Source organism: Artibeus jamaicensis, unplaced genomic scaffold, assembly GCF_021234435.1.
Source record: "Artibeus jamaicensis isolate MK-2021 breed Jamaican fruit bat unplaced genomic scaffold, CSHL_Jam_final scaffold_584, whole genome shotgun sequence".
NCBI classification, from domain to species: domain Eukaryota; kingdom Metazoa; phylum Chordata; class Mammalia; order Chiroptera; family Phyllostomidae; genus Artibeus; species Artibeus jamaicensis.
The window spans coordinates 11155343-11176457 of record NW_026522048.1 but is presented as its reverse complement, the minus strand read 5'-3'; the positions used below and the strand labels follow the sequence as shown (position 1 = coordinate 11176457).

At 34.4% G+C, this 21115-nt stretch overlaps 1 protein-coding gene across 2 annotated transcripts in view; it reads right to left on the bottom strand.

Moving 5' to 3' along the window:
- Positions 1–1092: 1092 nt before the first annotated feature.
- Positions 1093–21115, bottom strand: part of PAWR (pro-apoptotic WT1 regulator) — a 125672-nt gene continuing 105649 nt past the window's right edge. The window contains exons 5-7 of one of the 2 annotated variants that reach the window (XM_053658767.1): positions 12479–12626; positions 10596–10700; positions 1093–8541 (exon numbers count right to left, since the gene is read on the bottom strand). In XM_053658767.1, the coding sequence (XP_053514742.1) occupies positions 8455–8541; positions 10596–10700; positions 12479–12626 (340 nt within the window). In that variant the 3' untranslated portion in view covers positions 1093–8454. The remainder of the gene's footprint in view (positions 8542–10595; positions 10701–12478; positions 12627–21115) is intronic. The other variant, XM_053658768.1, reaches the window with a different exon arrangement.

Here is a 21115-nt window from a genome sequence, read left to right as displayed (position 1 = left end):
ATTCCCAGTCAGGGCACATGCCTGGGTTGCAGGCCAGGTCCCCAGTGGGACCACACACTGATGTTTCTCTCCCACTCTTTCTTCTTCCCTTCCCCTCTCTCTCAAGAATAAATAAATAAATAAATTTAAAAACCTTCTTTGGAATGTTCTGTGAATGAAGACTTCTGCTCAACCCCCTTCCCTCTCTCCCTCACACTGAGGCAGATCTGTGCTGAGGCCTCCCCGAGTCCCCAGCGCCTGCCCCATTTCCTTCACAGGTGTTCTCTTAATAAATCTCTTGCATTCCTGCCTCTCAGGAGGAACTGAACAGATATAAAAAAATTAAATTTGTTAGGCATAATAATACTGTGGTTATTTTTAAGTCCTTATCTATTAGAGATACATACTCTAATATTTACAGGTTAAATGGTAGGATGCTTGGAATTTACCTTTAAAATATCCTAGCCTTAAAAAAGGAGAGATAAAATAATATCAGCAAGGAAGGGATATTTTCTCTACTCTTGTGCATATCTGAAAATGTTCACAGTAAGAAGTGAAAAATATGTGATTAGTAATCTTCAAAACTGTCAAGGTCGTCTAAAATGAGGCAAGTGTAGACACTGTCTCAACTAAGAGGAGCGTAGAGAGACAAGAGGACTCAATGTGCAGTGGTGTCCTGGGACCCTGGACCAAAGAAAGGGCAGTAGGGAAAAACAGAGGAATCTGAGTCAAGTACAGACTTCAGTAAATAATAATGTATCAATATCAGTTCACCAAATGTGACAAACGCACCATTCTAATGTAAGACATTAGTAACGGTTATTTGAGCACTCTGAACTATCTTCATAATAATTCTGTAATCTAAAACTGCTCTAAAGTTTTTAAAGACTAAAAAGTAGCTTATGTAACTATCTCATTGTATTTAAAAATGATTTTAAACGATATTTTTTCTGTACTCACTGGGATTCATTGTTGTGGACTTCTCCCCACTGATCAATTAGTTAAAAAATGTTATTGATTTTCTGAGTTCACGGAGAGTAAACTGCAAATTCAATCTCCCCATGGACCACCCCACAGTGTCTGTACATGCAAAACAACAACCAAAACTACAACTCCAGTGAAACAAACATTTATTTGCTTCAATAAAGTTTTAAAATTTAACAAAAATGCATTATGGTTAACAAAAATCTTCAGGAAATAACAGAGATTGACCTTCATGAAAAAACAAAGATTTCATTCCACAGTCTCTGGGACTTCAGAATTCATGTGAGTTCCAGAGATAATACTAAACTAATGGGTTATGTCAAACTGCCAACATCCACGCTGAAGCTTTTCCTGATACGATCTTTTGCAATGTAAGCAACAATATAAAAATCATTTATTTTTTTACAAGTCCATGTTATATTATTATATTATTTATGTGCTGTCCAAAAAGAAAACCCAAAATCTTTGCTTAAAAATAAACATGCATAATGCAAATTTGCAAGCTTTGACCTGCATCAGAATCACTGAAAGGGCATGTTTGAACATGGATTGCTAGGCCTCACACCTCATTAAGGTGTTGGGTGGGGCCCAAGTTTTTGTATTTCTAACAGGTTTCTAAGCCAAGCCAATGCTACTTGTATGGAGACCACACTTTGAGAACCACTGGCAAAATATTTGGTAAAACAATGATTATGTCATAAAAAGGAGTATGAGGCACAACAATGCATTGCTTTGTGACCTTGTGCCAATCACCCTTCCCAATCTGTACCTTGCGTAAGTTTTAAAGAATCAAATGAAACATATTTATAGCACTTAACACAATGCCTGGCTCTATGCAATGTTTTTATGCCATACCAAAGCACGGTTAATGCTACCCTCGAACTGTTAACTGGGCTGCTATGTTTAGCTGCACCTCTTAAGGCATACCGATCTGAAAGTGTTACCAGCAATTAAGAGGCACTTTTCCCATCAACGTTTCTGAAGTGTCTGTTTACTTGTCCCATTACAATCTATACTGACTGACTGGTTACTGACTGGTTTACTTTACATAGTAAATCATACGGCCCAAATAAAAATTACTGGCATAATTTTACCATAAACTAGTGATGTTGGTCACTATCCTAAATCATCTGCAGATGAAACTTTCAATGTGCTACGGAAGGCCAATAACTGTTCAATTTTTATAAAACACTTTATCAAATGAACGTATTCTTACTAAGTGTTTTGAAGGTTCTTCAAATGGAATTTCCTGGGTCTGACTGATAGCTTTATACTTTTGCATTAAAAATAATGAAAAGAAATTAGGTATCGTTCCATTAATTTTTCTTAATTTGCTTCCATAAAACTAAAATGCCCACTGATGATATATAATCAACCTTTGTTTAATCATAACAAATAGTTCACACTTTAAAGGAATACAAATATTTCTCTGCATAAAAGCCTGTAACACAATACAAAGACTGAATTTCATGGTCCATGGTATATCTAAACAAGGATAATAACTGATCATATATGAATTAAGACTGTAATTTATACTTAATAATGTTGTACACTTTAATGTGAAAAACATACATAGCAGATGAAAGTCTTATTTTTTCTTTCAAGTATGTAAAGCCAAAGTCCAATCTTTTCCTACTTGGCTTATCTTAATTTATCTCATATTACTCAACTATCTTACACAAAATAGAGCTTTTTCTTTTAAAATCATCTTCACTCAGTAAAAACAGTTTTTTGAAAGTGAGTAAAATTGTACATTTGGTCCAGTATTAAGAGGAAAGTTTTACTTTCTATCTTCCTTGTTAACCTTACCCGGTTAGGCAACAAAATAAAATGGATTGTAAAAGATACTATATCTTTTTATCTATCTCTTTATCATGAAAAATTTACATAAATTCTTTCCCCAAGACCTTGACTAGGAATAAAACAAAACCTCTTGTAAAAACTAGAGGTGAAGAGAAGCTAGGAGCATGAGATTGAGAAAATATGTAGGTGTTTTACAGCTACTGATAGAATAGTGTGCACACACACAGTGAATGTAGAATTTTAAAAAGATATTTGATGATGTCTAAGATAAATGACTCCAGTTTCAATTAAGACTAAGAGACCTTATGAGTTTTTTCAACAGGCTTGCTCCAATAATGGAGTATGTTCTTATGAAAGGACTTGAGACATTGTCTAAACATTCTGACTGAATGGTACTTGTCCACTTGTTAGACATGTGTGACATTACTGAAAATATTAACTCAGTTCTAGAAGAAGACTGATTAGCTTGTGCAGGTGTATGAAGAATGGCACATTAGCAAAAAGTTATGTAAACCATTTACTAAAAAAAACAAAGACTGGATTTTCACGTTCTCAGACTCCTACTTATCTTTGTCAAACTATGAAGGACCTGAAATTCTTTGAACACCATCAGATATGGTTGGTAACAGTTCTAATTTTGAATTAAATTACTCATGTAGTTTTAAAACACAAAGATAATTAAAATTTTCAGTCAGGCTGAACATATGTAATATGTACACTTCCTTACTTATTCAAGAAGCCTCACCATTAATGCATTCAGATCTTATCCACACTGCATTTTTGTTTTTTAAACATTATTCCTTCTGCAATATACTAAATAAAGACTTTAATGTATTATTGCATATTGCTTCACTAAGAGGCACATTAAGTTATCTGGAATATTAGCATTTAATTTCAAAAGCAAAACTTATGGTAAGTGTTTTACTAACAGTACAGAAAGGAAATAACTAACCAATGTTAAAAATAAATGAAATTTATTTTTATTGAGTATTTATTATTTTACATGAAAGCATACTAAAATGAAGTCAAGCTGACTACTCCACAATGAAAACCTATACAATAAGAATGATGAAGGATGTCTACACAATACTAATGTGATCAATAAGTTATCCAGATGTTTTCTACAAATATTTGAATTACCTAAGTTAGCTGATTTTTCAACAGTAAAGTTTAGCTTTCACATGGTCCTTGCTGGTAGCAGCAGCCATTTGATACTTAAACTTAGAAGAAATACATAACAATATAAAACCCTGAATAGTAGAGCCAAATCATTCAAGAAAAAAGTTCATGAAAAAAAAAATTTTTTAAAATAATATACACATATAAGGTATCCAGAGGGGGAGAGAAAACAAACATGTAATAAAAGTCCATCAAGTGATCATCGCTAACATTTTATCATTACCAAAGTGACCGCCCAGATGTAAACTGTTTCTTAGACCTAAACACCTAAAACAAAGCTGTAATCAATAATACATAAAGAGAAACTAACTTAAAATCATGGTTCAATACATCAACAGTTTGGTGACATGCATTGAAGTCTTTTTACGTCATTACTTCCATAAATTCCTTTAAACTGTTCTTTTCATAACACACAACTTATGTAAAAGAAAGATGGTACAGCGATTCCCGGTATGCACCAGGTCTTTCACTCCAACACTCAGTAAATGCTACAGCGCATCAAATGTCACCTTTCAACCAGATCTAAAAGACAATGGCCAAATAATACAGAAAAAGATGCTTTTGAATGAACTACTCAGATCAGACTGGTTAATGCTACTTATGATTGCATTTTGTGTTACTAACTCATATCACATAGACTGTAAGCTGCCAGATGGAAAAGGCTGGTCCATGTCCATTTTTTTAAAAAATTCTGTAATATCTAGAACTGTATGCCCAGTTGATTATTAATAAGTACTTGCTGAAAGAATGGGTATAAAAATTTAATGTGACTCTCTCATCCATATTCTTCTTACATACTCACACGTAATTATTTTGGGATGAGGATATGACTTTAACATGATATGAGATTCTAGCTAAGTAAAATAAAAAACAAGACTTGGGTTTTCTTGGGTAATGATTCAAGTCTTTACAATGAGAATAAAACCACCAACTCTGTTACATCACTGAAAAACGGGGGGAAGTGCCTTTGTTGAGGCAGCTGGCGAGCAAAATGTTCATCGTTTATTAGCATGCTTTTAGTTTAATGAACCAAAAAAACAAGTGTCACTAAATTCTAAGTAATGTAAATTAACAATCCTAGTTGACAGGATACCCTTTTTTATGAGAGCAAGCATAATTCCAATACAACAGAAGTTTACTGTTACATATTAGGAATGGTTCAGATACAGTAAGAGAATGTTAGCAGTGCCTCTAACATGTTATTTTTGATTGCTACTTTTTTTGCACATAACATGCTCCCCACAATGAAAAGCCTTGGTGCATTTGGTTTCTTATAAGATGAAAATATGCCTGAATTTTGTAACAGATTGTTAACAAAAGCATGTAAGTGCCAACACTGCATGGAACTTACTAGGCACAGACTCGAGACCATAAAACCACAGAGAAGATGAAAGATGACTATTACTGTATCTGTGAGTATTGTCTTAGACATCAGATCAGTGATCAAATGCAAGGTCTTTCCTATTTTGTCTTATGGTGATGAACATATAGACATGACTAACACACTGACTTGTATTATATTCAATTAAGTATTAGTAAATGCAAAATGCTGCATTTTAATTCTAATGATCAAATCCAGATTAATCTAGAAAACAAAAAACATGTAATTGAGGTAGATTTTTGACCTTAAGAATACATTGTTTCTACCACAATTTATTTAAAAAAAGAATACACTGCATCATGTATCTACCCGACACTTAATTTTTTTGTTTTAGACTACCTGATCATGTGTGACAGTGTGAATCTACTACATGTAGTAACTTCCCTTAGAAATACACACCCTAATTAACACCTTTCTTTTCCTTTCTAAAGGTAACTGCAGTGCAATAAAATTAATAACAAGTCTAGCAGAATGAAACAGGTTATTTCATCAGTTCTCAAAGTTAATGGACATCAAAAATAAGGGAGGCAAGTCATATTCATTTGAGCGTTAATAACCTTATTGTTTTGAAAATAATATCAAGCACATTATATCTTTGGATATGCTTTATTGTGACACAAATTCCCAGGAAATGTAAGAAATATTATTTCTGAATGGGACCAATAATTTCACAACTACTAGCACTTTGACAACAGCCAAGTTTTCTAAGGTGGTGCCCATGTATTTAAGCTACCTTTTAAAAAACCTCAATATGTTTTTATAAGTTTAAAGGGATATTATAGTAGATCCTACTTTATTTTTTAATATTCAGTCTAAACATATATAGGTGAATAAATTCATACTTTAAGGAAGAACTGCATATGAAAGCTTTGCCTAAATTCCCAGGCATTGCATCTGCACTAGGTACTATTATATAATGTAAGATCAGTGTGAAAAATGTCCCCAACAAACTGAAGAAAAAAAAATTAAAACAGCTCAGTCTTTAGAAGTATAATAACTAGTATAATTTAAAAAGGGGAAATCGAATATTTATTTACTTACATGTAGATTACGTAGAAAATTTAAGATACTTTTTTACTGAAAAACCAAAGCACTAATATTTTAAGGCTAGGTATTGACAGCATTCTTCCACGACGTCCAAAGTGTGGATGGGAAACTAGGCAATGTCAGTATTTTTACCTAAGGGAAACTAGAAGGAGATGAGTACCTCTCAGCCAAAGTACTAACTGGGCCCAGGAACCACTTGACAAGTGGGTAGCGGATGACCGTTCCCATGCTGGGTAATAGTCTCCAAAAAGGATGTCTTTATGCGCTACTTCTGCAACTATATCAAGTTTGGTAATCTAACAATGAACTTGTTGATAAATATACATGAACATATGAAAACTTCCCCAGATACCTGGTTATTAAATGATCTAAAAGGGGGGAAATGCTGGTAGCTAACATTTTGTTAATTCCAGAGTCTCCAATGGAACGTATAGAAGGAAAGAGGTAATGGCAACTGTTTACAAACTTACGTTATGATCAGAATCATCAGATGGTAAGCTTTAAAAATTCTGTCCAGGGTCTCAATCTAACCCCATCTAGAAACTACAGCCAGAAAATTCTTTTTCAGCAACCCAAGTGATTCTGATGATCAGCCAAGGTCGAAACTTCTAATGTGAAAAGTGGTAGAGGTGTGTGGGGTGCAATCCAAGTCACTGCAGAGAGTTTCAGAATTCAGTATCTGATTTGTATCATTTATTGAATATTCTATCCAATCGTCTCACCCTTCCTATTTTTCTAACAGTGGATACTGAAGGGGCTTGGCAAGTGAAAAAAACAGAATCAGTGGGGTACCCAAAATGTATTTATTACTATAAGTAGTAAAATGCATTTACTACTTATAATTAATATACATAAGTTGAAGCCACTTATGTTTATTAATTGGATAAATGGGTATCAGTATATTGTTTGAGATCAAACTATCATGCAAACATGTTATTTTAAAGGAGGGGGTTTCCTTACTCAATATAAAACAACTCTAAACACTAATGGTAATTAATAGAAAAGAAAATGTATATAATTCTTCAAAACAATTGTTTTTTAAAAATCCAATGTTAAGAAGAAAATCTCTGAAATTTGAGGTAGGGCAATAATTCTCTTATGAGAACAACTATGTCAGTGTTATTCTCCAAGTCAGATATTAAGCAAAGTATTTCAGTACTAGTACTGTTTATGTACTCTTTGTAATGTAAGTATGTTTTAAGTGTGCATATATATTGTGGTTTTGATTTTAATGCATATGGTAATTAAAAATGTAAATTTTTTTACTTCTACACTAAAATTGTACACTCTCTCCAGGTTTGATGAATAAAACAACTTTTTAAATATCCCATGTTCATTTATAAACCTACAAAAGGTAGTACCTACATAAGAAATTTTATATTAAAATTACAAATCTATGTTCTTCAGAAGTTAAAGTGATTTCAATTTTTTCAATATTCAAATACAAAATAGTACATTTTAATTTCCTATAGCACAATTCAAGTAATTGCTTCAATTTTGTATTTAGCCAACTAGTACATGATATTAAGTGAGTTTACACTAGCTTTCCATTTTAAAGATAGCTGTTTTACAAAATAATGAGTCTATATTATTGTAAATTGCTTCGATTAAGTTGAAAGAACAAATGACAGCAGACAAAAACCTTTAGGAGTAAATCACAACTACACATAAAAGGCTGCACATTTCAGTAATAAGGCATTTGCAGGTAAATCCCAAAAGTACTTGAATTCATGTAAACCAAGACTATATATATTCCTTTAGGGAGAAAATGCACTACCACAGCTGAAATATATTCAAATGGTTGTGACTTTAAACTGTGTATTATTTGAATACCACACAAAACCAGAGGCATAACCTATCATTTTAAAAACTGAAAGATGTTACTTATTTGTGAAACAAAAAGTAGATACTTTTGAAACCAATGATGAAAAAGCAATGTTTCCAAAATAAACACCCACTGTTGTCTAGAAATAAATATACATACTTAATGTATTGCAGCACAGGAATATTGCCCTAGCATTAATCATAACATTCAATCAGTAGTTTTAAAATATTGTTTTCCATACTGAACCTTGAATCTTCTACCTTGTTAGCTGCCCAACAACTTTCAAAAGAGTTTTATTCTCCTGCTTTAGTTGTTCGTTTTCATCTTCTATATCATCTAGGTCCTTAAGGAAACAAAAAGGAAGGTAGTATGTGAGTTTTTAAAATACTTTAAACGTGATTAACACACTTCAAAAAAATACACATCCAGAGTTAATTCATGCAAGCAATTAATTTGGAGGTGAGGGAACATTCTGAAAACAAGTTCAGATAGAATATACCCCTCTAAAGGGAGCATCCACTACTTACCTCCTCCTTGTTGTTACCATGGTAACACAAGCCAACTCTTGCCAGATCTTTCAGTTTCTCAAGAGAAGTCAGAAATCAGAATCTTTAATTGTGAATCTTCAGATATTTGATTATAACTTAGTATTTTGTTTAAAAACAAATCCCCCTTTTCTCAAAACCATACACATGAGGGGGGCGATAAGAGGTTGAGGGACTCAGATTGTAACCTTGTGCCAAATTAGCAATCAAAAAGATCCAGGTACGAGTTTGGGATATATTCCTACCACCTTGTGTGGTCTTTCGTAAGTGCATATTGTGGGGTAAGAATGTGAGCAGCTGAAAAAAAACTGAGGCATACAGAAAAGGAGATCAGGGCATACAGAGTTGAGCTAGTTCAATTCACATGTTAGGCTTCTCTGTGACATTTTAAGTGAAAGGATCTAGAGCTTTACAAAAATTGAAAGCCACTAAACTAGGTAATCACTCTCCAACTTCAAAGTTATGTGATTCTAGCTCTATAGTCCCTCTATTAATCCTAGTGCCTTATATACAATTATTTGGTAAGTACAAAGACCATCTACCCCAAGCTTTAGAAGAAACATCATTTCTAGGCAGACTATTTACTGATAGTTGAAACACAGACATTTTGGATTTATCCTTGCAATTCAAAATAGTAACCAGAGCAATCAATATATTACTTGTGTTACTGGATAGCAGCATTCTGATATAGTTAGTATTCTGTCTTTGGACAATTAGGTACATGACTTTATAATGTAAAAAAGCAGAATTTGCATTTACAAGCTAAATGGATGATGTTGAAAAACTAATCTGTTGAAAACAATAAAGATGCATGGTTCCTGAAATTATTACAACTAAAATTTACCTAAGATTTAGAATTAAATAAAAGGATGTATCATATATCATTACTAGATTATAAACTCTGTGAACATAGGTGTTTTATTATTCTCTTTAATGTACACAGTGCCTAAGGCCAGCATCAACACCAAAAATATTTGCAGATTTTATTAAATCATAGTCCAGAGCCAATAGATAATGCCTGTGGTTCTGAAACCAGATGAAAGAACTTACTTAGAATGAGGATTCCCGAAGTTGATGAATATGTGATTCCTACACATGACCCTGAGCAAATTAAACTCTGAGTTTCAATATCCTCATCTATAACCTGGAGTTAAAGCCTTACATCTTTATCATTCTACACATAATGAAGGCGCTAGTTCTATTTTCTTTTCTTTCACAGAGTAGGATCAGATTAGAAATCTGTTCCTTTTTTACCTGAAGCAAACATTTCCTTCCTCTGTCTTATCTAAAGTCAAGTCTTCTAAAAAGCAAAACTATGGATTCTCTTCTCATCACTGTTACCTAAGCCGAATCTAGCATTATTAAAATCTACTTAAGCAGGCAGTAAAGTCAAGGACTAAAAGCAAAAAAGAAAAAAAAAGCTACAAATAATCATAAGAAAGGCCTTGGGAAAGTTGAGGATGCATATATACAACTGAAAAAAGTGTGAAATACACACAAAGAAATGTGGAATTTCCTATGGCAGGAAGTAGCTGTGTAGTTCTTCACTGAGCAAATTTTATGCCTTTCATGTGTGGTGATGACCAAGCTGACCCTGACCTCCAGACTAACAAAACACAAAGTAAATCCATCATTCCATCCCCAAAAGAACAATATTAAGTGAATACAACTGATAACTGGATAGATGAAATCAATTTACAAAATAAAACGATGGTTCTTACTACCACAAATTACTATCTCATTAAAATATTAACTAAATAATGAAATTAAATAATTTCTTCGTATTTATATATTTTCATCCAGTCATCGGGGAAAAAAAGGAACCATGAAACTGAAATGTGTAAATACTCACTCTATTTAACAAATCAATTTCTTCTTTGAGTTTTCCGATCATTTCCTCTTTATCTTGCATTAGTCTCACAAGTCTTAAGTTTTCTTGCCTTTCTCTTAATACTTCCTGGTAAATATAATTACAAAGTTTATTAAGGGAAAAGTAATTGGTGATCTATAATCTTAAGTGGCATACATCTGCCAGATTTGGGGAAGTATATTAAATATATGAAGATTTCCAATGAATTCTCTTATGTCATTTAATGAGGGAAGGAAATATCCATCCCAGAAACAAACCAGAGATTGAGAGGAATACAGCAGTTGAAAGGTAGTATGTTTCCGATTCAATCTATGTTTATACAAGTCTTTAAGAAATACTAATACTCAATGGAGTCCCCTCCTTAGCTTATCACCACTATTACTCCTAAAATATTTTAATAGATAATATCTGTTTGAGAAAATTTAAATTTATTGAAAATACAAAAAGTTTAATGTACTTTGGTGTACACCTGAAACTAATATAATAATGTATGTCGATTGTAACTGAAAAATAAATTAATTTTAAAAATCAGTAAATAATTTTTTACAAAAAAGAAAATAAAGGAGAAAGCTCTATGGAAAAGTCTAAACAGAAAAACAATGGCCCTCAGTTTTATTTCCAGCTCTGCTAGTTAACTGACAATGGATAAAACAAAGGAAATGAAATAGATTGCTGGTTTTTAAGCTACTTCTTTTTTTTTTTTAAGATGTAGCACTTTTCTCAAAGAAATCTTACTTAAAATCCAGAGACTTGGGCTGGGTCAGACACCTTGGGGGCAAAAGAGAAGCAGAACTGAAAAGGCCTTGCCCAGAACTTGGCTTCTTTCCTACCAACCTGAGCAGAAAGCCGCCAAGCTGGCTTCATTAATCAACTGCCGTCAACTACTATCAAGTCAATCCAAACCCTGTGGAATGTCAAAAGTCTTCCTGAAGAACCCCCCTGAAACGTACTGAACTATGTGTTCCTTAAAGTTTTGAATTTAGAATTAGAGAAACTATTTTGAAAGCTCAGATCAGAACTAAAAGTAATAGATAATACTATAAAAAGAAATGACTTTAAAAATTAAATCTCTACTAAAAATCTTTATATCACAGGTAGTTATTTTAATTCAGCAAAACAAAATATTTAACAAAGTAATTCAGTACCATTATCAATTTTAGAAGCTATATGTCTATAGAACAAACCTGAAGAATTTATGCCAATATACATTCAAGTTTTTCTCAGACACTACTAAACAGGTTTACTCCTAAAATGGTTTTAAACATGATCTGTACATTGCACTGTGCTTATTAACCAATGTCACCCCAATAAATTTAATGTAAAAATTAAAGAAAATCATGTCAAATACCAAAGATGGCTCTGGGCTCTAATTCGGAAACCAGAGAAAGTCTACAAATGACAATCTGTACAGATAATACACACACAGTAGTATACTCTGCCAGGACAGACAGACTTCTGTTTCAAAAGCAAAGGCTATTTTTAATGTGTTAAAGACAGCACATGGAAGAATGGGAGTAGCCATTAAATAGTAAAGGATACAAGAACTGCCTCTACTTCTAAAGGTTTTAGCATCAACAGAAATGGATATGGGAAAATACTAAGGAAATCAGAAAATGCCTAGCCACCATGCATCTAGACAACAGACTTAAAGACAGTGATTCAAAGCTGCTATTTGAATACATTTGGAAATAACCAATTACCACTAATGGTATCTCCCATTAGTGCCCTCATTCTTTTCCCTTTTTTAGCATTATCTCTCCACTACAAATTTCTATTTATTTTCTCTCTGAGCTGCTATGCAAGTAAAAAAAGAAATCCAAATAGTATATTAGTTCTGTCAATTTTAAATAATTTATGTTTCATACCTTTTCAAGATCTTCAATTTTCTTTTCCAGTGTGCTACTTGAGACCAAATTACCTGAAGCATTTGCATCCCTATTATATCTGCTGAGCCCACTTCTATCTGTTCGGGGATATCTACTTGAGATTTCTTCTTCAGAGGCAGTAGTTGTGCTATGGAAAACAAAAAATATATATATGTGTGTGTGTGTATATATATATGTACACTTAATATACTCAGCCAAAAAATGTCCCAAATATTTTTTATTCAATATAAACAGTTACCATTCACCTAAGGACATGTAGTTATAGTAATCAACTTATTCATGACTATAGAAGTTAACTATTCCAACACAATAAAAAATATTTCATTCAGCACAACAAGAAGCACTTGTTAATTCTTTGACCAATATCTACTGGGTAGCTGCTAAGTAACTGACACTGTTCTGGGTCCTAAAAATATAAAAGCAAACACAGACATAGGTTCTGCCCTTTAATTTAACAGAGACTATAACCCATTATAACAAAGTAACATGGTCACAGTTAAGGCAACTGTAGGGTAATATGACAGGGACCTAATGAAGACTATCTCTGGTAAAGAATCGCTTCCCTTTTCTCTTTAAAAAGAAGTCCAATCCATTATGAACCAATACTTTTATAAGATCAAATAAAAGTTAAAAAGGTGATACAAAAGACAAGCCCAAATATGTTATTAGATTCAGGCCCATATTTCAATAATATACTTAGAATAAACAGAAACAAAGAATTACATGAAACTGCATAATTTTCATTGGAAGTATGCATATAGGCAACGACAGGCCACCACACTAAAGTCATCTGAAGGCTTGCTTGACTGCCCTGGAGATTTGCCTGTAAGCTCACTCACAAGTCGGAGGGCAAAAAGCCTCAGTTTCTCCCTGGCTGCTGTCCAGAAGCCTCGTTTCCTCAGTATGTGGACCTCTGACTGGGCTGTTCACCACGTGGCAGTTGTCTCCCAGAGAGAAAGCAGTGTTGCAACCAACACGGAGGCTGCAGTATCTGTTCTGACCTAATCTCAGGAATGACATACTATTACCACGTCAACCTGCATTGTAATGTGGACATGCAAGGTGTGTAAGTACCAGGAGGCAGGGCTTCCTGAGGGCTGTCTTGTTAATTTCCCTACACTAGCTTGAACTGATGCTCACAAAGGAGGAGGTGTATCTAAACTACATATATTTTGTTTAAACAGCATTCATAAGAGAGAAACTAGTTTCATAGATCTATGCTGACAGGAATAGATTTTAAAGCAATTGCAGCAAGCTCAGGATATTCATTTTCAACTTTTATCGCAAATGCAGAAAATGATGATTTTCAAAATGTCTTCAATCCTTCATTGGTAGTTAGTTCCAATTGTTTACTTTTGTTTTGTCATTTGTGTGTAGTTTTTAAATGTTAGCAAACTGAAGTGAGACTTTAAAAGAAATTCACATTACCATTTAGTCCCCTTACAACCCCTCCCCAGAGCAATATCACACTGCTGTCCAAGTCCATGAGTCCTTTTTCCTTTTTGCTCAATCCCTCTAAAGGAATTTGTTACTAATAAAAAAAATTTTTAATAGAAATTCACAAAACACTAATGACCACATGAAATCCTGAAGATCTGCTTCTGTTAATTTTTTTAGCTGTAATGTTCCTTCTTTCAAATAATGCATTTTTGGTTGTGAATATATTTATGTCATGCCTATTATAAATGCCACGTAAATTTTGACGATTTTAGTGTTTAACTGACAGTACATCACTGCCAATAACCCACAGAGTTTTAACATTCCCTCACCAATTATGGCTAAAAATTGAATTCAAAATAGGAGGGATAATGTTTCCCAAAAAAATCAGCATAAACTTTTGTTCTGTATTTCTTTGAAATTATTTCCATCATCATCACTTGGTTTACTATTACTGCCATATTCAGAAAAGGTATGCCTTTACTTATCAAAAAAAAGTCTATTAAAGCATGTTTGTTTTACCTTAAGTAAATCAGGATAAAAATTTAAAAATGTAAACTTACTCCCTGGGTTTAGAAAATACTATTAACAAAAGCAGAAATTGAAAATAAAGTATTTTTACCTTTTATTTGCTTTATTTATTATATATTTATTTTAAAATTATTTTATTCATGGAACAAGAATAAGTCAAATTAATTCTAACAAGATTTTTAAGGTGATAAATCTTTACATTTTCAATTCTTAAAACATTTTGGGTTACAAATGACTAACATAAAAATAACATGTACAGTGGAATACACTCTTCTCAATGTCACATGGTACATTCACCAAGATAGACCATATTCTGGGCCACGAAACATATTTTCACCATTTTTTAAAAAATATATATTTTATTGATTATGCCATTACAGTTGTCCCATTTTCCTTTCATTCCCCTCCACCCTGCACACCCCTCCCCCACAGTTCCCCCCTTTAGTTTATGTCCATGTGTCATAAGTTCTTTAGCTTCTATATTTTCCATACTATTCTTGCCCTTTCCGTATTTTCTACCTACTACATATGCTACTATTCTCTGTACCTTCTCCCCCTCTCTCCTCCTCCCACTCCCCTGTTTGATAACCCTCCATGTGATCTTCATTTCTGTGGTTCTGTTCCTGTTCTAGTTGTTTGCTTAGTTTGTTTCTATTTTTGTTTTAGGTGTGGTTGTTAATAATCGAGTTTGCTGTCTTTTTACTGTTTATGTTTTATATCTTCTTTTTCTCAGATAAGTCCCTTTAACATATTCATATAATAAAGGCTTGGTGATGATGAACTCCTTGAACTTGACCTTATCTGAGAAGCACTTTATCTGCCCTTCCATTCTAAATGAAAGCTTTGCTGGATAGAGCAATCTTGAATGTAGGTTCTTGCATTCCATGACTTGGAATACTTCTTTCCAGCCCCTTCTTGCCTGTAAGGTCTCTTTTGAGAAATCAGCTGACAGTCTGATGGGAACTCCTTTGTAGGTGACTGTCCCCTTATCTCTTGCTGCCTCTAGGATTCTCTCCTTCATTTTAATCTTGGCTAATGTCATTATGATGTGCCTTGGTGTGTTCTTCCTTGGGTCCAACTTCTTTGGGACACTCTGAGCTTCCTGGATTTCCTGGAAGTCTTATTGCCTTTGCCAGATTGGGGAAGTTCTCTTTTATTATTTATTCAAATAAGTTTTCCACTGTTGCTCATCCGCTGCCCCTTCTGGTACCCCTATAATTTGGATGTTGGAACGTTTAAAGATGTCCTGGAGGTTCCTAAGCCTCTCCTCTCATTTATTTGAATTCTTGTTCCTTCATTCTTTTCTGTTTGGTTGTTTCTTTCTTCCTTCTGGTCCACTCGATTGATTTTAATCTGTTTTGTTTCTATCACTATTGGCTCCCTGTACATTTTGCTTCATTTCACTTAGTATAGCTTTCATTTTTTTCATCTACTTTGTGACTAAAATCAACCAGTTCTGTGAGCATCCTAATCACTAGTGTTTTGAACTGTGCATCTGATAGGTTGGCTAACTCTTGGTCGCTTAGAAGTATTGGCTCTGGGACTTTCAGCTGTTCTTCTGCTCAGCTGTAATGTTTTGGTCAGGCCGGGCCTGTTAGTATGAGGGGCGGAGCGTGGGTATTCACCAAGGCAGGGCAACACCCCCCCCCACAATCAATCGCTGGGTTGTGATGCTGTATGTGGGGGCGGGGTCAGAGAGAGAGAGAGAGAGAGAGAGAGAGAGAGAGAGCAGTGGTGTTTGTTCTGCTGTCTCTCGGATTTTGGTGCCCTCTGCCACTTCCCACAAGCAAATTGGGCCCTTCTGGTACTGGTTCCCAGGTGGGTGGGCTAGTGTATGTTCTAGGACCCTGTGGGTCTCTCCAACGAATTCTTCCATGAGGCTGGGAGCCTCTCCTGGCATCTCAACCCTCTAAAGTTTCCCCAATTGGTGCTTTTAGGCTTTAATTCCCATTGCTGGGGCCCTGGGTTGAGTGGTCTGTCTCACTGCTCATTCCTTTGCCTGGTTTATCTGCATATGAGCACGTAACCACAGTCAGCCAGCCGCCTTGCGCCCTGGCTGACCCTCAGTGGGTCTGCCCATTGCCACCCCATGCCTGGGATCTGCCAAATGCCCTTTGCGCAACTGGGTCTGTCTGTCCGCTTTTTCCTACCATGACCCCTCTCCGCCAGCCACCGACTCCGCCCCTCTTACCAGTCTGGATGAATGGTTCGTTGTTGTCGGACTTCAGTACAGTTCAATTTTCTGTCTGTTTTGGTTGTGTTTTTGTTTCTAAATCTTTGTTGTCCTTAAACTTGGTTGTGCGAGGAGCACAGTATTTCCACCTACCCCTCCATCTTGGCCAGAAGTGCTCCATCTTCACAAATTTAAAAGAATAGAAATCATACAATATCTGCTCTCAGACCATAATAGGATTAACCCAGAAATCAGTAACAGAAAGGTAATTGGGAAATCTTAAGATAACATAGAGATTAAACAACACACTTCCAAAGTCCATGTGGATCAAAGAAGAATCGCAGGAGAATTTAAAAATATTTTGAACTAAATGAAAATGAACCTACAACTTAAAATTTGTGAGATGCAGTGAAAGCAGAGCTTTGAGGAAAATTTATAGCACAGAACACAGGTGTTAGAAAAGATCTAAAATCACTATTCTTAGTTTCTACCTTTGAAAACTAGAATAGAGCACATTAAATCAAAATTAAGCAGAAAAAATGAAATAATTACAGCAGAAACTAATGAAATTGAAAATAGAAAATCAATATACAGAACATCAATGAAACCAAAAGCTACTTCTTTGAAAAGCTGATGAAAATCAGTAGGTGCCTACCCAGGCTAACTAAGAAAAGGAGAGGACACAGATCTCAACTACAGGATGTCACAGAAAAAGGGAAACTATGAAGAGAGTAAAAAGATCAGCAGAGGTTGGAAGAGAGGTAATTGGTGGGGGTTGGGTGGGATAAACAGGTGATGCACAGAGGACTTTTAAGGCAGTGAAACTACTCTGTATGGCACTAAAAAATGATGGGCACATGTCATTATACATTTGTCTAACTGAACAGAACATACAACACCAAGAGTGAGACGTAATGTAAACTATGGACTTTGGGTTATGATGTGGCAATGTAAGAACATCAATTGTAAAAAAAAATGTGCCTCTCTGGTGGGGGGTGTTGATGATGGGGAAGGCTACACATGTGTGGGGGCAAGGGGTATATGGGAAATCTTGATACCTTCCCTCCAATTTTGCTGTGAGCCTTAAGTGGCTCTAAAAATTAAATTTTAAGAAACTGCACATGCACCATGGCACGTGCACTTGGACTAGTCAATATCCTGTTCAGAAGAGAGTCCACTGATCATGCAATTAGATGTGATGATGACAATATCAAAATATAATTCAAACTTCTAAATATTTACTTTTGAGTTCTTACCTAGTTATGGATTGGTAATGACTAATAGTTCAAGGACCACACACTGAGCACTGATGTTAGAGAATGTTTAAACTCAGAAGAGAAATAAAAATGTGCAAATATCTAAAAATAAAGAATATGTATCCCATTTGAGAAACAGAAGAGTGAGACATGACACTGGAAAATTAAGCAGGACACCCAAAAGTTATTTTATGAAAGAATTTAAACCGATGGCCTCCAAAATTTATTCATCACATCTCCATGTCCTGTGTTTATCTATTCTTACGTGATTTGCAATATTAACCATATTACACATAGTTATACATTACATACTATATACATTATACTATACACATTACATACAAATCAATGACTTATAATATATTATTAAAATAATAAACATTCTCTGTATCACAAAAAATAGAACATAAAGAGATGAAAAGAATTTAAAGTTTATTTATGGCACAAAATTTTGTTTTTACAAAAACTGACTGTAACATTTTGTTTTTAATTTTTATTTACTGATTTTAGAGAGAGAGAAATGAAAAGAGGAAGAAAAGGAGAGAGGAGAGGAGGGACAGAAACCACTGATTTTGTTGTTCTACTTATTCATGTGCTCATTAGTTAATTCTTACATGTGGTCTGACTGGGGAATGGAACATGCGAGTTTGAAGTATGAAGTCCACACTCTAACCAACTGAGCTACCAAGCTAGGACTTGAATATAACATTTTTAATGAAAGTATAACAGAATATGCTTCATCATGTTTTAGGATTTTATTTTAACACTTTGTCACAGAGATTCAAAGAGCTAGTTCTAAGATCAATTTGCATATTTGTGGTTTTTTTATCCTCACCCAAGGGCAATTTCCCACTGCTTTTGGAGAGAGAGTTAGGAATGGAGAGAGAAAAACACTGATGTGAGAGAGAAGTATCAATTGGTCGCCTTCCCGTATGCGCCCAGACGGAAGATCAAACCCCCAACCTAGGTATATGCCCTGACCTGGCAGAGAATCCGACCTTTTGGTTAGAAGACAGTACTCCAACCAACTAAGCCACACTGGCCAGGGTTACATATTTGGTTTTATGGCTATGCTAGCAGAAAGAGATGCCTCACAATAAGAATTTAACTTTTTTGAATTTCACTAAGAATTCCAAAATAAGCACAAGAATTTTCTGCTAATTTTTAAGGGCAGATCTGATTTTATGTATTTTGCCAGCTGAACAACCAGGTGATCATCTTTATATACTTGGTTTGATACTCTCCTTAAATTCCTCTCAAACTTACTAATTCTCTGAATATTACACTAGATAATTCATAAATCCATTTAAATATTCAAATCACAGTACTGTGCAACGTTCAGAAAGTGAACAAAGCATGCTTCTCCCAGGATACCTCCTGGACCAAAGGACCACCTGACATACAGAGCAAGGCAATGAGTAAATAACTGGTACACAGTACTAGTTATTAAGTATAAATGTCTTAGTGGGGTTTTTTTAGATTAAATGGTAAATATAAATAGAAATTTTATGCATGATAAATGTATTTCTAAGTAGAAGCTTTATACATTATCTTGTGCATCATCCTACCTTGGAGACAAGTGCAGATACAATTTAAAGGTCAGGGGAAACCATTAAAGCAAGAAAAGTGACAACCATTTTAACAAAATGCACTGGAGATGAGCAAACTGGAGATAGGAAGGCCAATTTGGAGGCTGCTGTGTCACCTGTGTGAGAAATGATGGTGTCCCAGGTTGGCGTGTTGGCACCGGAGATACGCAGGAGGTAAACTCAACAAATCTCGGTGGGTGACTAGATGGGAAGCAGCGGGAATAAAGGGGGATCATATCCAACATCCAGATTTCTGGTGTGAGCAAAAGTGCATGTTTGGATACCAACCAATGAAATACACCAAGTTTCACAAGTTTACTTTTGCATATGCTGCGTTTAGGATACCTCTGTGATATCTAAAAGTACATATTTAAAAGTTGTTGGTTATACAGGAATAGAACTAATGACTTGAAACCACCAGCATATTTATAGGTTGTAACTGAAGTCGCTGTAGTGAGGGACAGTTCTGGCAGAAATACACAGGAAAAAAAGAGAATAAATTCATTTTACTTGTTTCCAGTAACAAAACTGGACAATATTGAAGGTATCCTTAAGAAATACTCAAGACTGTGCACAATTATTTAGCTGTAAAGATATTAAAGTATTTTTAATCAAAAACTAGAGAAAAATCTACACATCTAATATAAATGGACTATTCAATAAATTTTGGTACATACATTTCAATGGTATGCTAACGCTGCTATTAAACATACTGTAAGAACCTAATGAAAACATAATGTATAAAGCTATACAAAAGAGAATAAAGTCTAAGACAGAGGGTCTAACGCCAACATCTAGAACAAGTACAGGAAAGGAACAACTACAAGCAGAACTGGGAAATTCCAACAGAACAGTAGGAAGAAAATCCAAAGGTTAAAGTATCACTGAAACTACATCACATAAGAGCATTAAAATAATTTTAAGTGATCTCTTTTCACTTAAAAAAAAAAAAGAACCCAATTATATGCACCAACCACAACCACAAGATTATTCAAATAGAAAACACCATGCTGATAAGGGCAAACAACAAAACAACCTAGAAATGTGGGTATCTCTTAAGAACATTGTATTTGCTTCATGTACGAGTTTTAAACAGTATTTTTAAAAGTTTAACCTATTAACAACTTTGAAAATACTTCATACTAGGCTTGTCCATACATTAATGATACTATTATACGAATTAAAAACAAGGAATACTTATTGGAAAACAAAAGCAGTGCTTTATTCCCATGCAGATTAGGTTTGTAAGGAATGCTGTCAGACTTGTGAAGGATTGTGTTACTTCATCTTATTGCCAAATTTAGCTTTGTTTATTCTAGAAAAAGAAATGTTTTTAACCTATTTTGAGGGTCACATATGCACAGTACAAAATACTCAGAATAAAAGATTGTTTCATTAACTCTAAAAAGTTTGTAACATTCTACTCAGGAATGTTAACACAAATCTGTAATATGATTCCAAAAAGAATGTCCCCTCTGCCTTCAGCTGCAAAAATATTAACCATAATGTTCAGAAAAGGGAAAAGAATAAATAGTAACATTAAAGATAAACACTACCATTTACTGAAAGTATTCCCCTCTGGGAATTTTCACATCTTCTGTGGAAAGACTAGGAGGTGTTGTGGGGGAAT